General features: G+C 38.2%; 1 protein-coding gene across 1 annotated transcript in view; it reads left to right on the top strand.

The window, feature by feature from the left end:
- The first annotated feature begins 3,863 nt into the window (after positions 1-3,863).
- Positions 3,864-20,184, top strand: part of LOC107727805 (kazrin-like) — a 58,272-nt gene continuing 41,951 nt past the window's right edge. Inside the window, exon 1 of the mRNA XM_016537799.1 lies at positions 3,864-3,966. Coding sequence (XP_016393285.1) covers positions 3,864-3,966 — 103 coding nt within the window. The remainder of the gene's footprint in view (positions 3,967-20,184) is intronic.

The raw sequence follows: 20,184 nt of genomic DNA, 5'->3' as shown, positions 1-20,184 counted from the left end.
AACTGGCCAACAGACACTGAAAATGACCTGGATTTCAGATACGATTCAAACCAGCTAAGTGCTGTACCCTTTATGCCCACCCAATGTTCAAGGCGTGACAGAAGGATAGTATGATCAACTGCAATCTAGACGTGGGAGACAGAAGTTTGTGCTTGTGATTGACGGACATACTTCAATGATTTAATATTTTGAAGATTCACGCCCCTTCTTTGGACGCGCAATCGAGGAGGAGCGCAGAAATCAGCCGACTGCCACTGGTCCGGTATAATGGGCAGATGACAGGCATATCTCACATCCCACGAACGCCGAGCCAGGTATAAACCACGGTGACCATAAAAGATAACACCTAGATTTTTTACATGAGACTTAACATATGGAGTAAGGTTTTCTAAGTTCCCAACAACAGAATTTCTAGTTTTAGAGGGACCAAAGAGAATCACCTCAGTTTTATCATTGTTGAGCTGCAGGAAGTTATTTGACATCCAGCATTTTATATCCTCAAGACAGTCGATGAGAGGCTGCAGAGAATCTCGAGATTTTAATGGAAGATACAGCTGAGAATCATCTGCATAAAAATGAAAAGAGATTTTATATTTCCTTATGATATTACCAAGTGGAAGCATATACAGATTAAAGAGTAATGGACCCAAAATGGACCCCTGAGGGACCCCATAGAGAAGAGAGGCAGATGATGAGATAAACTGGCCAACAGACACTGAAAATGACCTGGATTTCAGATACGACTCAAACCAGCTAAGTGCTGTACCCTTTATGCCCACCCAATGTTCAAGGCGTGACAGAAGGATATTATGATCAACTGTATCAAAGGCAGCACTAAGATCCAATAAAACCAAAACTGCATTATCACCAGAATCAACCGACAGTAGCAAATCATTCATCACTTTTAACAAAGCTGTTTCAGTACTGTGGTGGGTAGTGAAACCTGATTGAAAAGGTTCAAGTATATGAGTTGATTTTAAAAAAGGAAGTAATTGTGACAGGACAACTCTTTCCAGAACTTTTGAAAGAAATGGGAGTTTTGAAATAGGACGATAGTTATTCAAGCAATTAATATCGGCATTGGGTTTTTTAAGCAATGGCTGGACAACTGCATGCTTCAAAAACGCAGGGACAGTGCCAGAAACTAAGCAAGAATTAATAATTACTTGAATACTAGGACCAATTGTATCAAAAGCAACTTTAAAAAAGTCAGAGGGAACAGCATCATAAGTTGAATTTGAAGATTTCGTCTGCATCACTAATTCCCTTAACTCAGAGAGAGACACCGGCTGAAAGCTGCACAAGGTAGCTGAAGAAACTGAACAGTCGACCAAAGAGCTAGAACAAAGAGGAACAAATGAAGATTGAATGCCAGCAATCTTTTCAATAAAAAATCTCAAAAATCTCTCACAAATATCTGGTGATTGTTCAACTTCATATGAGATGCGAGGATTAATTATTGAATTTATAGTGCTAAATAAGATTTTAGGGGTATGAGAATGTTTATTGATAATATCAGAAAAGTATTTAGCTCTAGCTATTTTTGCTGCCTTCTGAAAGTTCTCCAGGGATTCTTTAAAAATGTCAACAGAGACCGTAAGATGATCTTTTTTCCATCGCCGCTCTGCTTTTCGACAAATCTGTCTAAGCGAACGAGTGGAGTCATCCAGCCATGGTTGTGATTTAAATTTTGGACATTTATATTTCAGGGGAGCTATAAAATCCAGGATATCTGAACAAGAAGAGTTAAAGAGAGAAATTAGATCATCTGGACTTGAGGAATGTTCAGCAGCAACTGAAATTGCTGTGGACACTTCATTACTATGATACATATCTGAAAACTGATTAGCAGTGAGAGAGTTGATGCAACGAGAATAAAAACCTGTAGTTTTTATAGTACTCAAAAAGCTAGATAGGGTGACATTAAATACAATGGGCTTATGATCTGAAAAGCAAGCATCTTCAATGTTTATGTTATCAATGGAAAACCCATAAGACATGATAAGGTCCAGGGTGTGGCCAAGTACATGTGTAGCCTTATCAACATGCTGAATAAAACCAAAAGAATCTAAAACATGGATAAACTCAGCAACCATGGGCTTTCCAGGACAGCAAACGTGAATATTAAAATCACCTAAAATTAACAGACGATCATATGATGTGATAATATGAGAAACAAATTCAGAAAACTCTTTTATAAAATGTTTATCTGGCTTTGGGGGCCTGTAGACCAAAACACAGAATAGCGGAGTGGTAGCAGAATCTATCAGAACACATTGAGATTCAAAAGTGGTAAAGTTCCCAACAGAGACAGTCCGAGATTTAAACCAGTTCCTGAAAACCATAGCCACTCCACCTCCTTTTCCAACACATCTCGGAGTGCTAAAAAAACAAGTTTGAAGGACAAAGTTCGCCAAAAACGGACGACTCACCCGCTCCAGTCCAGGTCTCAGTTAAAAATAAGAAATCCAATTCGTGTCTAGTAAAAAAGTCATTCAAAATAAAAGTCTTATTAGACACAGATCTGGCATTTACCAAGGCCATCTTAACGTGGGAGACAGAAGTTTGTGCTTGTGATTGACGGACATACTTCAATGATTTAATATTTTGAAGATTCACACCCCTTCTTTGGACGCGCAATCAAGGAGGAGTGCAGAAATCAGCTGACTGCCACTGGTCCGGTATAATGGGCAGATGACAGGCATATCTCACATCCCACGAACGCCGAGCCAGGTATAAACCACGGTGACCATAGGAAAGTGTTGCGGGACAAGTAGAAAGTTGAGCCGAAGAGATGTAAACTTCTCTCCTAATCCTCACCCGGACACCTCCACGATTTCCTCTCCTTCTTCTGCGACGTTTCCGCTGATGGATAATACAGCAAGGAAGCCGACGAATAAACGCGGCCGAGGGAAGAGAGAACGAGGAGTAACAATAATCCTGTACAATGGGACAGTCTCTAGGTTGATTCTCTAACAAACTTTTGAGGTGTAGCAATACTTGGCGATCATAGGTAAAGATAGCATCAGCACAATGCATTAACAACAGCAGAGAAAGCACCGAAAGGCAGAGTACTGAATGGATATTTAAAAACTGACGAGACAAACGTTAATAATTATAATAAACGTTACGTAATTATGTTGGAAAGGTCACGCGTGATGTAGGCGGAAGTACCGACCTAGTGTTTACAAAGCAAACATGCAAAGAAAGTCACATTACGTAATGCATGAAGACGCGCATGCTCATTGCAGAGCTAGTGCAAGACAAGCATTTGTGGTTAAAAAGTGTATAAATTGTAATTTTTTAAAGAAAATTAACAATTTTTTAGAACTTAACCAATTAAGTTCATTAAGACGTGGCACTATAATGTCCTCCTTACCCAGAGCTGAATACTATTAGAAGTATTCTCTAGTAATCCACAGAAACACAAGTGAGTCCACACAAATATTGAAGCTGCGTCACTGAGCCCACTAATTGCTGAGATGTTTAAATGTGGTGTTCGTGTAGATGCCGTTTTCTCTAATCGAGATATCAAAGCCATCCTGTCAAGGCTAATATTAGATCAGTAACGCTTTAGCTATGGTATTTCAAAGCTATTACTTGCATATATCACATAATTGTGACATTGCTGCACAGTAAGTGGTTGTGATTAAAATATAATGGGAGGGTTCGACAAAGACAGTGAGAGAGAAACTAACCATCTACTGTGCAGCCCACTTCCTGGGCAGGGCGAGAAAGTGTTACAGTGAGGAAAGGGGGATGGGGAGGGCTGCACCAGCTGCTGGAGAAGCACTGGATGGGTCAATAAGACTGAGAGTGTGCCACAACGACCGGCAGCCTTAGTTAGGTAAGTTTACACCGGGATGGAGAGGGCGAATTTGGCGTCTCCATGGTTCTGGATGGAAGACAACATGCACTGGCCTGGCTGTGTGCCCTGGGATCTGGATGAGGAGGATCTAGTGCAAGGTAAACTGTATTAATATGCTCCTGTCGTTCAGACAGTCCTTTAAGAACAGCAAAGAATGTTAGCATTAGCATCAAGTAGAGACTATAATCCACTGGCTTTCGTCCACCAGATGTGCATTGTCCCACTTACTACTGTGGAATTTGTCTGCGATTAATGTTTTAGCTGGTGCAGTATCTGTTCTGTATGTCAAGAGACGGTGCTGTGGTTAGTAGAAGGCTGCTCATTTTTACCTCTTCGGTTGTGCCCTCACAGATTTCAGGTTTCAGGACATCATTTGAAACTGAGCTCAGCAGAATCAGGGCATCTGACACCAGCGGTTCTCGCATACTAGGGCTGGTGAAAAGACAGAATCGCTTTGGATGTCACTTTTATAGCACTTTTATAGGTTGTAAACCTTAGACGTTTCAAAAATGAGCAAGATAATTTAATTTTGTTTTTTTATTTATTTTTTTTATTTTTGCAATTGCAGTAATCCTTCCTCATTGTCACACTCCAACTGACCTGTTCAATGTTGACCATCTCTCATTGAACAAGTTAACTGGCTTCCATTGGCTCACAAGGTGTCACGTGCACACGCTGATGATGTTGTTTGGTCTGCTTTTCATTGCATTTTCTCTCAGAATAACACTTACTATAATAAAGGAGGTGTTACTGCAAGTAATGATTTATGTGGATTTCTAAAGAAGAGCGAGAAGAAATTCAGTATACTGTTTACACCCATTTAATATTGCATCAAGCTTTTCAACCCATCATGCATAGTTCTTTACATTCCACACAGAAAACAACAACGCCTAAAATTTCATCATGAAGGCAAGAGATGCACTCTTTTTTTATCACTCAAAGAGATACAGTACAACAATCATGACAACTACAATGCAAAGAAACAGTGAAAATAGTAAACAATGAGGCGATAATTTACATGATTTATGCATGCTTTTTCTAGGAAACTGCAGAAATCACAAAATGCATATTTCTGTGTTGCATATATTGGATGAGGTTTATGTGTATGCCGGGTTGAAGAGTTTGATTCATTATCCGTGATTAACAATGAGTAAAAGTGATTCAGATGATTAACCGTGATTAAAACCTCTTCTGAAGTCTGTTACACTGTAATGTTCTATAGTGACGTCTGACCTTTAAAATACTGTTCGCTGTAAAACCCTGTAAAAGTTTCTGATATGATGCCATAATCTTTACCACTGAAAAAGGTTCTCTAAATAAATGGAATTTATTTGTTCATACAATGATAAACAATCTTTAACTGAAAAACTGATAATGTGAATGAGAAGTTGATAAAGTTTACAAAAACACAAAATAGCACATCTGAGACTTAGTTACAGAAATTATCTACAGAATAAAGTTTTAGTGAAATCTATGTTAAGCAGTTCAGTCTGAATTAATTGGTGGATAACATTTGTGGATAAGGAGGAAAAATGTAGGTTTGAGGACTATCAGTTCTGTGATGATTCGCAAGCAGTGTAATTATGAGTTTCTCCCACCTATAATTAATTGTCTTTTGTCTTCATCTTCATTCCATCTTTTTAAAAACTGTGGAATACTTCCCCACTTTATCCCCAGACACTTTCATGTGCAAAGGGGATTCAGATTTAAGCTTGTGGTTTTTTATGTAACCGTTGCTTATCAACTAAAACGGTATTCTCTGAGCAAGTAAAGTGCCATTAGACACAACGCAGTCCGTCATGTGGGTATGCTATATTATAAGAAAATATTTATCTTCAAGTGTTTTTCAGTGTTATGTCATCAGACTCATTCCTATCATTTTTTCTGCATGCCTGCATCCCGCTAGTTTATGTTGTCCATCCCACAGCCGTGTCGACATATCAGTGCTGCTCATTCTTTCCTAAATAGGGCTACTAATTCTTTTGAGCAGTTTTCTTTTGAGTTCAATTTGAGATATGTAATGCAGCTTAATAGGCATATTTTGACTGTTAAATAATGGAAAAGCCATGTGAAGTTATGCTAGAGCCACAACTGTTACACTAAATGTTCCTTTTAATGGAGACACATAATAGGTCGCTTAACAGAGTTTCCAAAGGTTTCATTTGAGTTGGAATGACATTTAATTTTACACTTGATATAGATAAAATAAGAGAAGTTTGGTGAAGAATTTTTCAGTTATGAAATTAGAAAAGTTTTCCGTCCTGACTTCTACCAAATTTGCATTTGACCTTTTGAGAAACTATTTACATAATGCATTGTGGACATAGAGCGAGTGTGTTTTTGATGGTGCATTTTAGAGGGCACATTGATTATAAGCCTTTAATGAGAGGTATTTTAGGCCACTTGCAAGGATATTCGTCTTCCATTCGAGCCTCGCCAGCTACTCTGAACGTCTCTTGAGGCTGTTTTGGTTAAATCTTGCTTAAATAAAATCAATGCTGAGGTCTCCATAATTAGGATTCCTGGGTTGTTGATTAAACACCGCTCAAGAGGAGAGCGTGTGTTGGAACGCCTCTCAAACTTCCCATCAGGGACATGGAGGTGCCGCCAGGGACATCCTGATGTGTTTTAGATACTCATCTGCCCTAAATACATAGTGTAGCAAAACTTGCCTCATTTCACCTGCATTGTAAGTGATTTTTATTTAAATGGCTCCTTCATTAAAATTATTTACAAGACCAAGGACATTTTAGTGAATTTCTCTGAGCATATATTAATAGATCTGTCCTTTTGTTAAAGGATTAGTTCACCCCATTGGAAAAGAAATTCAGAATGCTTGAGGCACCAAAAAACTATTTTGTGTGATGAGCTTAAAAGTCTTTTTTCACTTATAATCTCCAGTCAGATGTTAACCAATGCAACCAGATTAGAGTTGAACTTGAGTCAAAATCGTGAGTGAAATGCTTTATGAATTGGATGAAGTAATTCATTGAAAAGATTTGACTCAAAAGAACGATTCCATTCTGAATCAGGCATCACCACTTCTCCCCTAAACATTGATGAACTTGCTAGACTCCATACAGAGGGTTTTCTTGTAATGTGTTTTCTATTTTAATTAAATTCTGTAGTGGTTCATTTGTCCCTCGTGCCAAGAACTGACAAGATTTCCAACAATTTCCAAGCTTCATCTACTCCTCAGCAATCTTCTCCTTTCTGTCCCTTACTCTTACTTTCTCGCTCGTAGTGACTCATATGGTGGTATGTCACACAGTATCGTTCTCTTTTCCATTATGGTGAATCACATCACTTTGTTGGCTCTGGAGAACCTGACATTGATCCACGCTGGCCCATTTCACTGCCTGCAGTCTCACTGGCTTTTATTTAGCGAGTACCCTGTGCAATGCCGCCCACATCACTGGAAATCCTTCCAGAGTTCCTCCTTCAAAGGAAATCCCAGTCGTTAGCCAAAGAGCGTGTTAATTAGAGCCTGACCGGAGTTTCATGAGGAGGAAGTGTAAAGTCAGGTAGAATAGAGTGCAATAGAGAACACCTACTTTTTTCACAGTTTTAGTTACGGAAGTATATTTTTCCTATTCATTTTCTTCATAAAGATAAAATATATTTATTTAATACTTCCATGAACTTCCATGAACTACAACACAACATTACAAACTTTGATTTAAAGCAAAAATTAAATGACACTGTTCTAAAATTATTTTGAATTGGAGACTCCCTTCACAGGGTTATGGATGGTGTAAAGGGATAGTTAACCCAAAAATGAAAATTCTGTCATCATTTACTCACCCTCAGGTTATTCCAAACCAAGTTTCTTTTTTCTGTTGAACACAAAAGAAGTCACTTTGAAGAATATGGGTAACCAAACAGTTGATGGTGCCCATTGACTTCCATAGCATGGAAAAAGTACTATGGACGTCAATGGGGACCATCAACTTTTTTTTCTTCTTTTTTTTTTCAGAATATATACTTTTGTGTTCAACAGAAGAAATAAACTTATACGGAGTTGAAACAACTTGTAAATGAATTTTAGGTGAACTATCCCTTTAAAATATATAGAAAATGAGAAAAAATATAAATGGGAAGAGGTAGAAGTGTGAGTCTGCTTGGACATAGACGTAGATGCTGCTGACACACAGTAAGCTCTTCCTTGTCTACAGCTGGTAATGAGGACAGATCAATCCCGCTGTCGACCACTAAGCCAGTCAGCTATTGTCTGTACTTAACATTAATCACATAGAGGTCAAGTGTGGGCATGCATTATTGAAACGGTTGGTTTGTTGGTTCGTTTATGGAGGCATTAATTTGGAACGAGACTTTCAAATATATCTATGAGGACACCTACACTGATAGCCAGTCTCAGTCTTCAGGCTAATGAGATGCCTATTTGTCATTGTAATTGCTCAGATTTTTTTAGCATTGTCTGTGGAATCAGGGCACAAATTAGACTTGTGTCTGAGGGGCAGATAAGCCGTTACCACTAGTTGGAAATCTGAATCAAACACAACTCGGATTAGCGAATTGTTTATACTGTAAGGCATTAATGAGGAGGAAGTGTAAAGTCAGGTAGAATAGAGTGCAATAGAGAACACCTACTTTTTTCACAGTTTTAGTTACGGAAGTATATTTTTCCTATTCATTTTCTTCATAAAGATAAAATATATTTATTTAATACTTCCATGAACTTCCATGAACTACAACACAACATTACAAACTTTGATTTAAAGCAAAAATTAAATGACACTGTTCTAAAATTATTTTGAATTGGAGACTCCCTTCACAGGGTTATGGATGGTGTAAAGGGATAGTTAACCCAAAAATGAAAATTCTGTCATCATTTACTCACCCTCAGGTTATTCCAAACCAAGTTTCTTTTTTCTGTTGAACACAAAAGAAGTCACTTTGAAGAATATGGGTAACCAAACAGTTGATGGTGCCCATTGACTTCCATAGTATGGAAAAAGTACTATGGACGTCAATGGGGACCATCAACTTTTTTTTCTTCTTTTTTTTTTCAGAATATATACTTTTGTGTTCAACAGAAGAAATAAACTTATACGGAGTTGAAACAACTTGTAAATGAATTTTAGGTGAACTATCCCTTTAAAATATATAGAAAATGAGAAAAAATATAAATGGGAAGAGGTAGAAGTGTGAGTCTGCTTGGACATAGACGTAGATGCTGCTGACACACAGTAAGCTCTTCCTTGTCTACAGCTGGTAATGAGGACAGATCAATCCCGCTGTCGACCACTAAGCCAGTCAGCTATTGTCTGTACTTAACATTAATCACATAGAGGTCAAGTGTGGGCATGCATTATTGAAACGGTTGGTTTGTTGGTTCGTTTATGGAGGCATTAATTTGGAACGAGACTTTCAAATATATCTATGAGGACACCTACACTGATAGCCAGTCTCAGTCTTCAGGCTAATGAGATGCCTATTTGTCATTGTAATTGCTCAGATTTTTTTAGCATTGTCTGTGGAATCAGGGCACAAATTAGACTTGTGTCTGAGGGGCAGATAAGCCGTTACCACTAGTTGGAAATCTGAATCAAACACAACTCGGATTAGCGAATTGTTTATACTGTAAGGCATTAATTGAGCAATTTATTATAATCATGCCGCAGTTGGGGTCAGAAAGCCAGTCATAGACGGACCCCTAATTGCTCAGACTGTGAGCGTGCAAAAAAGATGAATAGCCTGTCTGCTCTGTGTCCTCATCCGGGGTCAAAGTGGTCACAGAGTGTGCCTGGAATTTAGCGCTCCTCACACACATTTTCTCTCGACTTTCCTATTCTCAAACATGACCTTGTGATTTTGTCTAAAATTAGGGTAACCACGTATTTGGTGATCCTACAGTTTTTGCACATGAAAGGGAACGTCATCTGTTTTAATTGGCTTGAACATGCATATTAATCTCAGAATCTCCAATGTGTGGAAAGGCTGCCATTAACTAAGAATAATTCAGCTTCTCCTTTAGTGGCAGTTGGTCCTCCTACCTGTCTGATGCATAAGTAGAGGCCAAAGGCCCCGTCAGTGCAAACTTCATAGGCTTTGTAACTTTGATGCTAATTAATGTCACCACATAGCAGGCCGTTAATTACAGGCTTCATCAGTACAGTGGGAGTGGATTCTCTGAGAACTATTTTGTATGCCTGACATATGTGCCATTTGGCTTAGCTGTTTTATCATTGGTTTCCCATCCTTCTATGTACTTCCCTGCAAAAAAAATTAACATGTTAATCTTGTTTTTCCGTAGAAATATGCAAACTTGTGAACAAGATGCATTTACTTTAAAAGCACTAGCCATTCAAAATGTTGGAGTCAGTTTTCAACCTTGATAATAAGAAATGTTTCTTGAGCTCCAAATCAACAAAATAGAATAATTTTTGAAGGAAAATTAAAATTTTGTCATCATTTACTAATAACCCTCTTGTTGTTTTTTTCTGTATAATGGACATCAGTGGAGTCCAAAACAACAACAAAACATTTGCAAAAGTCAGTCATAAAGGTTTGAAACAACATGAGGGTGAGTAAATGATGATAGATAATTACTTTTTGTGTGAACGTTCCCTTTTAAAAATGTTTTTACTGGAAAACAAGACAAAAATACTGATGAGGAAAATGATTTTCTACTATGCTGCTGAAATTGCAAAGTCATGTAATGCCACACACATCACAGTGCGAAATTTGTCTGTATAGTCTTGCAAAAAATAATTGAAAGCATTACTCCAATGGCCATTATCCCTTAGAGTCTGCCAGTAGTTCTGATTCATAAGCAAGTTTGTCGTAGTATAGTTTCCTTCCTGCTGTAAATTTATGTATCGCTGCTGGCTTGTTTTGTGGCAGATAGATTGGTATAAGCATCTGTGTGAGTTATTTGTTTGCGCTCCATTTTTGGTCACAAGAAAAAGGCTGACTTGTGAAAAAAAAAAATGTTTCCTCTATTTTTTTTTTTACCTTGTCACTCTGAATAATGTGACATGTTTGCAGTACTGAATGAATCACATTGGGTAGCATAAAATGATTGAATTAATTATCATCCATAAATTAATTTGCAGTTCTCACTTATGCTCAAAAATTCATCACATAGCGGACACTCAAAAAAGCCTTAAGACTTAATATGGAACGACACTAATAATATAAACTGTGACAGCCTCTCAGAATTAGCTCTAGAGATATTAATAACGTCATATATGATCTATCTATCTCAACCATAATTATTTGTTTACATGCCCTATTATAATAACCCTCGAGTCTATTAGCATAGGAATTGCTCCGGAGATCCAGGTCTAAATGCTGAAGACCTCTGCGAGCATGATTTATTCATTAGGAATCTTTCCAGGGTCTCGACAGCATCGATCGGCACTTTCATCGCTTCGCCCTGAACACACTCTCATCGTCTTCTCGTGCTGCAGCGGTGACGCAGTCTCGATATGCCGCTGGTGTATTCCCCCCACGTCTCCTATCCAGATATCGATCAGGGGACAATATGTTACTTTTTTTTATTTCCCCCTACGCGTGTTGCAGCCGGAGGAAATGCCTAATGTCATCAAAGCACTCCATTAACTTGAAAAGAGGAGGAGGAGGAGATGGAGAGACCCCATCCCGGCAGACGGCTATCAACACAAGGCCTGAAGCCAACACTTCCGCTCATACCGCAGATGCCATCGGCATGCTTTCTAATGAGACTCCGGAGAAAAAGTGTGAGGTCTTTCTGTTTTTCACAATAGCTAACTAGATTCAATTTGAGTGAGTGTACTTAAAGGAATAGTTCACCCAAAAATGAAACATTTCTGAAAATTTACTCACCCTCGGGCCATCCAAGATGTAGATGAGATGTCTATTCATCAGAACAGATTTGGACTAATTTAGCATTACATCCCTTTATCCTCTGCAGTGAATGGGTGCCGTCAGAATGAGAGTCCAAACAGCTGATAAAAACATCACAAAAATCCACAAGTAATCCACACAACTCCATCAGTTAATGTCTAAGCTGCGTGTTTGATGTTTTTCGCTTCAGACTGTGGCTTCCGTCTGAAATATCCTCTATCCATAATATTGCTTTCTCCAATGAAAAAGTCACCTCATCTGAATCAGGAGAGAAATATTCACAGATGAAGCACCGTTTAGAAAAGTGAAACCCGTTTAAACAGTTCTAAACAAATATGTTGATGGATTTTGATGTGAAAGGACAACAGGGGAAGGACTTTTTCACTGGAGGAAGTATTATAATGGCATTTTGTCTAGAAGTTAAAACAGTTAAACAGAAGTTTTAAAGTTAAAACACCTAATGGGGGATTTGTTTCTTACGAACACGCAGCTTTTTGCTTCACGAGACATTAATTGGTGTGTGGACTATTGTGATGTTTTAATTTGCTTTTTTTTTTTTAGAACTGTTCAGATGAAAAAAAAAACTTCTACATCTTGGATGGCCTGAGGGTGAGTACATTTTCAGCAAATTTTTCATTTTGGTTGAACAATTCCTTTAAAAGAATACACATTGTATGTAGACAAAGAGTGGTTTTAAATGTTTTCTGCTTTAGCAACGGCCATTCGGGTGGTCAAACAACAGGTTGGGCATTCAAACGATACAACACTAACAAAACAACGCTGACATTAGCGCTGGCATTTTAGCAGACACGCACACTCGTGTCTAGTATCTGACAGGCCCTATTATCTGACAAAACAACAAGCTGAAGTACAACTTAAGTATATAGCACAATTGAGCTGTTTATGTTACACTTATTTGTCTTTGCTGACAGGCTTTGTTGTGAATAGAGGTATATAAATATGTCTTGTTGTGATCACCTTTACCTGCCATACCATAGCAAAGGACAGACCACTTTTAATGTATAATTCAGAAAGCTAGCCTGTTCTAGTCATGGATCAGTAGCATTATGTAAACCTGAGCAGATAAGTCACTAACGGTTCTCAAACCTGTGAGGCTTTTCTCATATGTACAGCTGTCAGCAGTGGCTCTGATCAATAATTCAAATGTAGTGAATCAGACGTCTCTCTGGAGAGCTGCTGTGTCCTCCCAGGTGTGCTTTAATTTTTCATACTATTGTTTTTAGTCCTGCTTTTCACGCTCTGGTCGATTTGAGCCTCCACTCTCTGGGGATTGATGTATGGAGAAGATACAGTACATTCCATTTTCCATAAGTTGCAGGCAGTTCAAAATCGAATTACTCTGGTTTCTAATGAAGCGTCAGTGCTTTTGTGGCAAAACATATTGCTTTAGAAGCAAATTTGAGCACTTTTATTGCAAATGTCTGTGCTGGCATATTCAGGCAGCATATTTCAAGTACTCAAAAATGATTGATCATGGTAACATTAATTGTGTGACCCATGTGTTGTTTTTTAACAAGTAACATGGCGACATTTTTAGTTTCTATGTCTGTCTGTTGTTCTGTCAGTTGATCGTACTATATATTTTTAATTTTCTCTCTCTGTAAAACTTTCAAAACCTCAAATAAGGCTTTGTCAAGGCAGCATTCAAACTTTGCCTTGACAGGATCCAGGAAAAAAATTGTGCAGCATCCCCTTGCCAATTGGAATATATACATACAAATGACCAAAATGCACATCCTTAATTGGCAGCTTGCTCAGGCTCATAGACCATTGAGTAAAGCCAATGGGGACCCGTCATAGTGAAGCCTGGGTCCCATACTGGGTCCCTTACCACCCGGTCAGCTGGACTGGAAGTCTGTGGCGGAGCTGGTGATAAGCCAGTATGTGTGACAAGGAAACTAATATGATGTACAGACCTGAGGGAGACAGGTCACCTAAGCATCTGCCATTCTCCAAATGTCCCTTCACTCCACAAGAATATTAAAAAGCATCTGGATGAGCAAAAGATCATTTCCTCCTTTTCTGTTCCCATCAATATTTTTGAACCTTTTATAGAGGTCTCAATTACTCACTGCAAAGTGCCTCTGCAGCGGTTGTGTGAATGTGTTTGAAAAGCTTCTTGTTGTGCCACTGTGTCTTTTGGATTTCTTTCAGACAGATTTTGTAGCTTTAATCTTTGATGTAAATCCAACCTTATCTCATCGGCGTGCTCAGCAAAGCTCCCAAAGTCAAAGAGATGAGGGCCTGGTACAGCTGTGATTGGAAGTCTCCATCAGATGAATGTCTCTTAAACCTGGTATTAAGATTTGTCTCTGATGATCTGATCTGATCTGATCTGAATTGCTCAGGCGGGATGGATCACTATTCTCCCATGATCACTTGTGAATGGATTTCACAACTACATGAAAGACGTTTGTGTTAAAAAAATGAAAACCCTAGATTTAGCGTAATATTTATGTTTGGACTCCCTTTAGACAATTTACATTTAAGAATTTGGCAGATGGATTTATAAAAAATGTACTTGCCAAATGCATAATGCATTTATTGCATTCCCTGGGAACCAAACCCATGACCTTGGCTTTGCTGAGCTACAGTACTGCTCGGAATAGTAAGTTGGACTTTCACCCTCATTCAGTAGTTTCAAGTGATTTCATGGCACTCTCAATAATGAATGTAGGAAGGACCATTGTTGGGTTAACGAGAAGGTGCACATTGTTTTGCAACCTCGATATTTCATTCCATTGGATGACTGAAATGTAATTAAATATGTGAACGACTAAGTTGCCAATCAAAGCAGATTAAGGCACAATGGCTTTCATGTATCTGCATTTCTGCTGTCTTTGCTTTATTTTGTGTTTATGTATGACTTACAAACCCTAATCATTGGACAGTGGACTGTAACACTGATAATTGCCCAGAATTACTGCACTTGACATTCAGTGAAAGTGGATTCGGTTTGGCCTTGAGTGCAAATGACTTGAATGTAAAAGGCCGTTCTCACAGGCATAGGGACTTACAAAGATGCATCTCGAGTGCACTGAGATAAATCTTTGAGCATCAGTGCAAAAGAAGATGAGAAGACGGTCTATTTAGGAATAATAATGAAATGCAAAGCAAGAAGCAACCAAATGGGAAGATTAAGCGATTCATCAGATGTTGGCTATCTCACATTTCATTACCGAGATGCCAGTCATTCCCTCTCCGCTAATGCACATACTGACAGCTGTAAGCTTTGGATACCCAACGGGCAGAGTAGGCACTTTTCTTTTTTCTCAAAGAGAGGAGCTTGTGCTGAATAACATTAATAAATCACTCTCAGTCACCGCCAGCTGATACCTACTGCATAAAATTTCGTCGACAGATGCAGAAAAGCCTGTTTTGCTCAATTAAACACAAAGGACAGAGGTCACCAATTAGCAAACTAGCAGTCCAGATCCAGACCCATGAGTGGTTCCAGTGGGCTAGGAAACATTTATCATAAATTAATATCATTAAAATTCACATGGAGAAACAGCATCTGAAGTGGAATGTATGTTTGATGTCATTTGCTTTTGTTTGTTCATTTGCCATACAACCAGTCTTATTGAAAGTTGAAAGTCACTGTTCTATTGTTGATAAAGCTTCTTTGGAAAATAGTAAAAATACATTTGAATAAAATTAATTATTTAAAATTCTGTAATAGACAAAATACTTTTTTGACTATTTATGATTATTTCATTCTTTCAGAATGTTATGGCTGCTAACCTGAACATTAAATGAATTTGACTGAAATTCACTTATTTAATTTCTTAGCTCTACAGCATATTGACTCTTGAAAGTGTACGTTATTTTTGGACCTTGATTAATCGAACCTTTGCTGGCAGTAAAATTTATACTCCAGTCATCTTTGAGTTATTGAATACCCCCGACTGAGGCCTTATGAAATATGCTGATCCTTGACATCTGTAGCAACAATGAAGTTGAACATGTTTTGGTTTCAAGCTTAATTGTAACTGCTCAGAATGTCAAAGTGCACTTGATAAATCAAACTCAATTTATCAGATTATGTCCCAAATACGGGGCAGTCGTGGCCTAATGGATAGAGAGTTGGACTTGTAACCCAAAGGTCGCAGGTTCGAGTCTCAGGTTCGGCAGGAATTGTAGGTGGGGGGAGTGATAACCAGCGCTCTTCTCCCCCTTCAATGCCACGACTGAGGTGAGACCCTTGAGCAAGGCACCGAACCCCCAACTGCTCTGGGTGTGTGTTCACAGTGTGTGTGTGTGCGCACTTGGAGGGGTTAAATGCAGAGTACAAATTCCGAGTATGGGACACCATACTTGGCCACACTTCACTTTCACTTTCAAATCTAGCGGCTAGGTATGAGGTGAACCCAGTATTTGTTTTGACGCCTATTTCTACAACATGCTCGTCTTTCCTTCAGTGGCAGGTGGAATTGAAATGTCAAACCCCTGTGACCTTTCCTCAAGATCCCCTGTGTGGGTTTCTGACCCTTAAAGAGCAGCTTGGATCATTAGTATCCAGCTAAGCCCTCTGTAACATTTAGATTGCCCTGCACACCCAGTCAATCCCTTCTGAGTAAGCAATCATTCAGATCTGCAGGAAAACCTACACTGCACTGTGTATTGGACTGTAAAGGCCTGAGAAGCACTTAACTAGATAAATTTATCCTTAGGAACCTGCAACAAATCATAGCTGTTGCTTTTAAAATGTTTTCATGTGAAAACATTACTTCAAAGAGCACTATTATTTTAGTTTACCTCAGGCTTTATTCACTTTCTGCAATGAACTGAAATTTCTTATTTCTATGTGTTACTGATATTTACACCTAACATCTCAGTGTGATAGAGAGTTGGTTACATCATCTCTCCCTTGACTACCCACAATCCCCTTCATTACTGACTAGTTTTAAGGGTACTGTACCTTTATTTTTAAGAGTGTATGTTCACTGAGGCTACATTTATTTGATCAAAAATACGGTAAAAACAGTAATGTTGTGAAAGATTACAATTTAAAGTGACATTCAATTTTTTTGCAGTTTATTCCTGTGAATATGATCCTTCGGAAATTATTTTGATATACTAATGTGATGCTCAAGTAACATTTCTTATTATAAGTTGAAAACAGTCGTGCTGCTATTTTTTGGAAACCGTGATACATTTTTGCAGAATTATTTAATGAAAAAAAAAACAGTTCAAGAACAAAATTTTCTAACATTATAAATGCATTTACTCTCACTTTTGTTCAGTGTGATGCATTTTGCTAAATAAATATATTATTTCAAACAAAAAATGTTACTGAACCCAAGCTTTTGAACAGTAGTGTATTTATTTATTCCAGAATTTAATGTTTTTCATATATTTTTGCTGTTAGAACCATGAGCCATTCATGTAGTTTTGCGAACAACATGTTGTATTTATAATATCACCGTTTTCCCTCACACAGTACAAATGGCTTTTAATATTTTAGTCAAGGAGTCCTTGGCGTCAAAAGTTTGAAACTATTGGATTAAAGCAGCAAAGAAAACCACATAATGGTCTCAGATCAGTTTAAAAATCCATTTATTTATTTATTTTTGTATTCTTTGTCAGTCTCAGTTCTTGGTGAATGGAGGAACTCAATAGAGCTGTGTGGAATATGGTGGAGGTATAGAGATGTGGGAGGTCATTTTCAAAAGTCTAATATCAAGAAAACCTCTGAAGGAATACCGGTGTCTTGTGTTGCTTTTGACTAGTTCTCTGTCTCCCACTGCTTATAAAAGGCTCATATTTCAGCGTTTCCAGCAGATATTACAGAAAGCAGTCTATTGAAATATTTATCGTCACAGCTGACCTCACATGAAGAGATCCCGTGTTCAAAGAGATTTTTCCGTCGCATTATTCTGACACGCCTCGTCACTTCTAACATTCCACATGGAATTGTCTGTTTGCTCTTTATTCTGTTCATCAGAAATGAGAGGTATTCTCTTGAAAGAGACAATGAGAATTAAGACTGCATATACTATTTAAACCCTATGAGAAAAAGTTCTCCAGTCCTACCAAAACCACTTGACTGATAGAGTAATACTATATCATTCATACTGCATATTTGCCACAAGGCAGTTGTTGCAAGAAATTCAATTTGCTTAAACTCATGAAGGCAACTATTTATCAGATATTATGATGATTCACCCAGGCCCTGAGTATTTCAGAGCGCCATTGACTTCTTTGGATATCTCTAAACTGCCTACAAAGCATTTTTCCCCACACCAGTCATGAATAGAACTGCAATGGCCTTCTGCGGCGAAGTGGCTCTTTGAATCATCGCCTACAGCATTGTCTTTTGACAGCCATTGTCATTCAAATGGATTGTGCACTTCATTTAGTGATAATTTGGCACCTTTGATAGTGAGCTATCAGTTCATTTTCATGATAATGCTTCTTTAACACAATTTATTTGACTGATCCATCATCACCTACACAAAAGAATAGGAGTGAGTAATGAGTTTCCGCAATAGTGCGAGTCTGATACAGGCGGAGGATGAACAGAGAGCAGGGGCGAAGCTGAGGTGGAGGTGAGTCCCCCTTCATTCCTTGGAGATGTTTTTCTTTTAATAAAACATTTTGAATAGATACAGTATCTTGGCATCCGGAGCTATGCGTTTTGTGTTATTTACAAAGGATGTAATCATAACCAGCAGCAATGGCATATTGGTATTTATTTAAGCTCCTCGAGAAAAATGCTACACTTGAACATGCCATCATACACTATAATCAAACTTGGAAAGTGCATTTTTCAAGTTCAAGAGGTGTATACAGTACGTGCAAGCTAGTTTTCACTGATTTATATCATTTGGATGTAGTTGACAAAGAAACTCACTTTCAAATCACAAAATACTCCTGATGATGCCTACAGTAACTTTTTTTTGTGTATTTTTTTTATTTTTTATTATTATATTATTATTTATTTTATTGTTTTTATTTCATTTTTTTATTATTTTATTTTTTAATGGTATTGAATTTTAATTTTTAATTTTGACCATAACATCACAATAATTACCATATTCTACCATATTCATTCATTCATTCATTACAATAATTATCTTGTCTTCTATCAGATTGATTGATTGGTTGATTTGTTAGTTAGTTTGCTATTTTAATTTTGGCCATAGCCACTCAATAATTATGGGCTTTTCATTTTCGTCGGAATTTTGAAATTTTATCTCAATTAAAATTGGTCTGAATATGTAGAGTGATTTTGAAAATAAAGATATTTTCCCTTAACAAACATGTAGCAAATGCTAACGGAAGACTCTGCCTGCAGCTAATAATCTTTTTCCATTCTCACTATAATGTTTAGCATAGTCAGGCTTGGATTTGGGAAGGGGAAACTGATCCTTGACCAGCAGTTAATGCTATATACTGTATAAGATTGCTGCATATTCTGTAAAAAGCTCTGATATGCAGTAATCTTCTTCTGCTTATTGCTTTTGGGATTCTTCCCACCCACCCCTGCTTTGTCTGTCTGTGCCTGTTTCATGCTGCTTAATTGCTGACCTTTGTATTCCATCTGCCCCTTGTGTGCATTGCATCATGGTGCTGTTTAATGATCTGAGAACAGACACTGGCCTTTCACACTGATCCAGAACTGATTCCCCACCCGAATCCTAATCTCGGCTGTCGTTAAAGAATCTGGCAAATCACGTCTCATACCTGCTGACAACACTCCCTCCGCAGCATTTTATCTGTCTATGACGGAAGTGGCAGGTTTCTGATGAGGCGGACAGTGTGTCTGCGGAAAGCCTCTGCTCTGGACAGTGGATTCTTTCAGGCTGACAGTATCCACACACACACACACACACACACAGTGTGGCAGTCAATCACACAGGCCTTGAAGCATCGTCTCAGGCTTAATATGCAGTGAATGCAGTGCCTATTGATTTCCTCTGTTGTCCGTGACTATAAATACCGATTAATAAACAACATTTTTCCAGCCGTTGGCAACATCCTGTCCACTGGGACAGAACTCAGACTGAATTTCTGAGGGTTGAGAGAGATGATTGAGAATGTGCTTGAGCTTTTGATCACTTGCACCCATCATGACACTGAACACGGGCCCAAAGGGTCTCATATCTCATATAAATGGTCTTTCAGTCAGTCAAAAACCAGACAGGAAGTGGACTGGTGCGATATATATAGATATCATATCAATATATAAAGATACATAGATTTTAATTTATGCATTTAGCAGACGCTTTTATCTAAAGCGACTTACAGTGCATTCAGGCTATACATTTTTTACCAGTATGTGTAAAAATCAATCCCTGGGAATCAAACCCACAACCTTTTGCGCTGCTAACGCAATGCTCTACCACTGAGCCATATATATATCTATCAATCTAACTATCTATGGCTCAGTGGTAGAGCATTGCGTTAGCAGCGCAAAAGGTTGTGGGTTTGATTCCCAG

Source organism: Sinocyclocheilus rhinocerous, unplaced genomic scaffold (assembly GCF_001515625.1).
Source record: "Sinocyclocheilus rhinocerous isolate Xijiao unplaced genomic scaffold, SAMN03320098_v1.1 scaffold576, whole genome shotgun sequence".
NCBI classification, from domain to species: domain Eukaryota; kingdom Metazoa; phylum Chordata; class Actinopteri; order Cypriniformes; family Cyprinidae; genus Sinocyclocheilus; species Sinocyclocheilus rhinocerous.
Note: the sequence above shows the minus strand (reverse complement) of the source record. Positions and strands in the feature narration are given on the sequence as shown.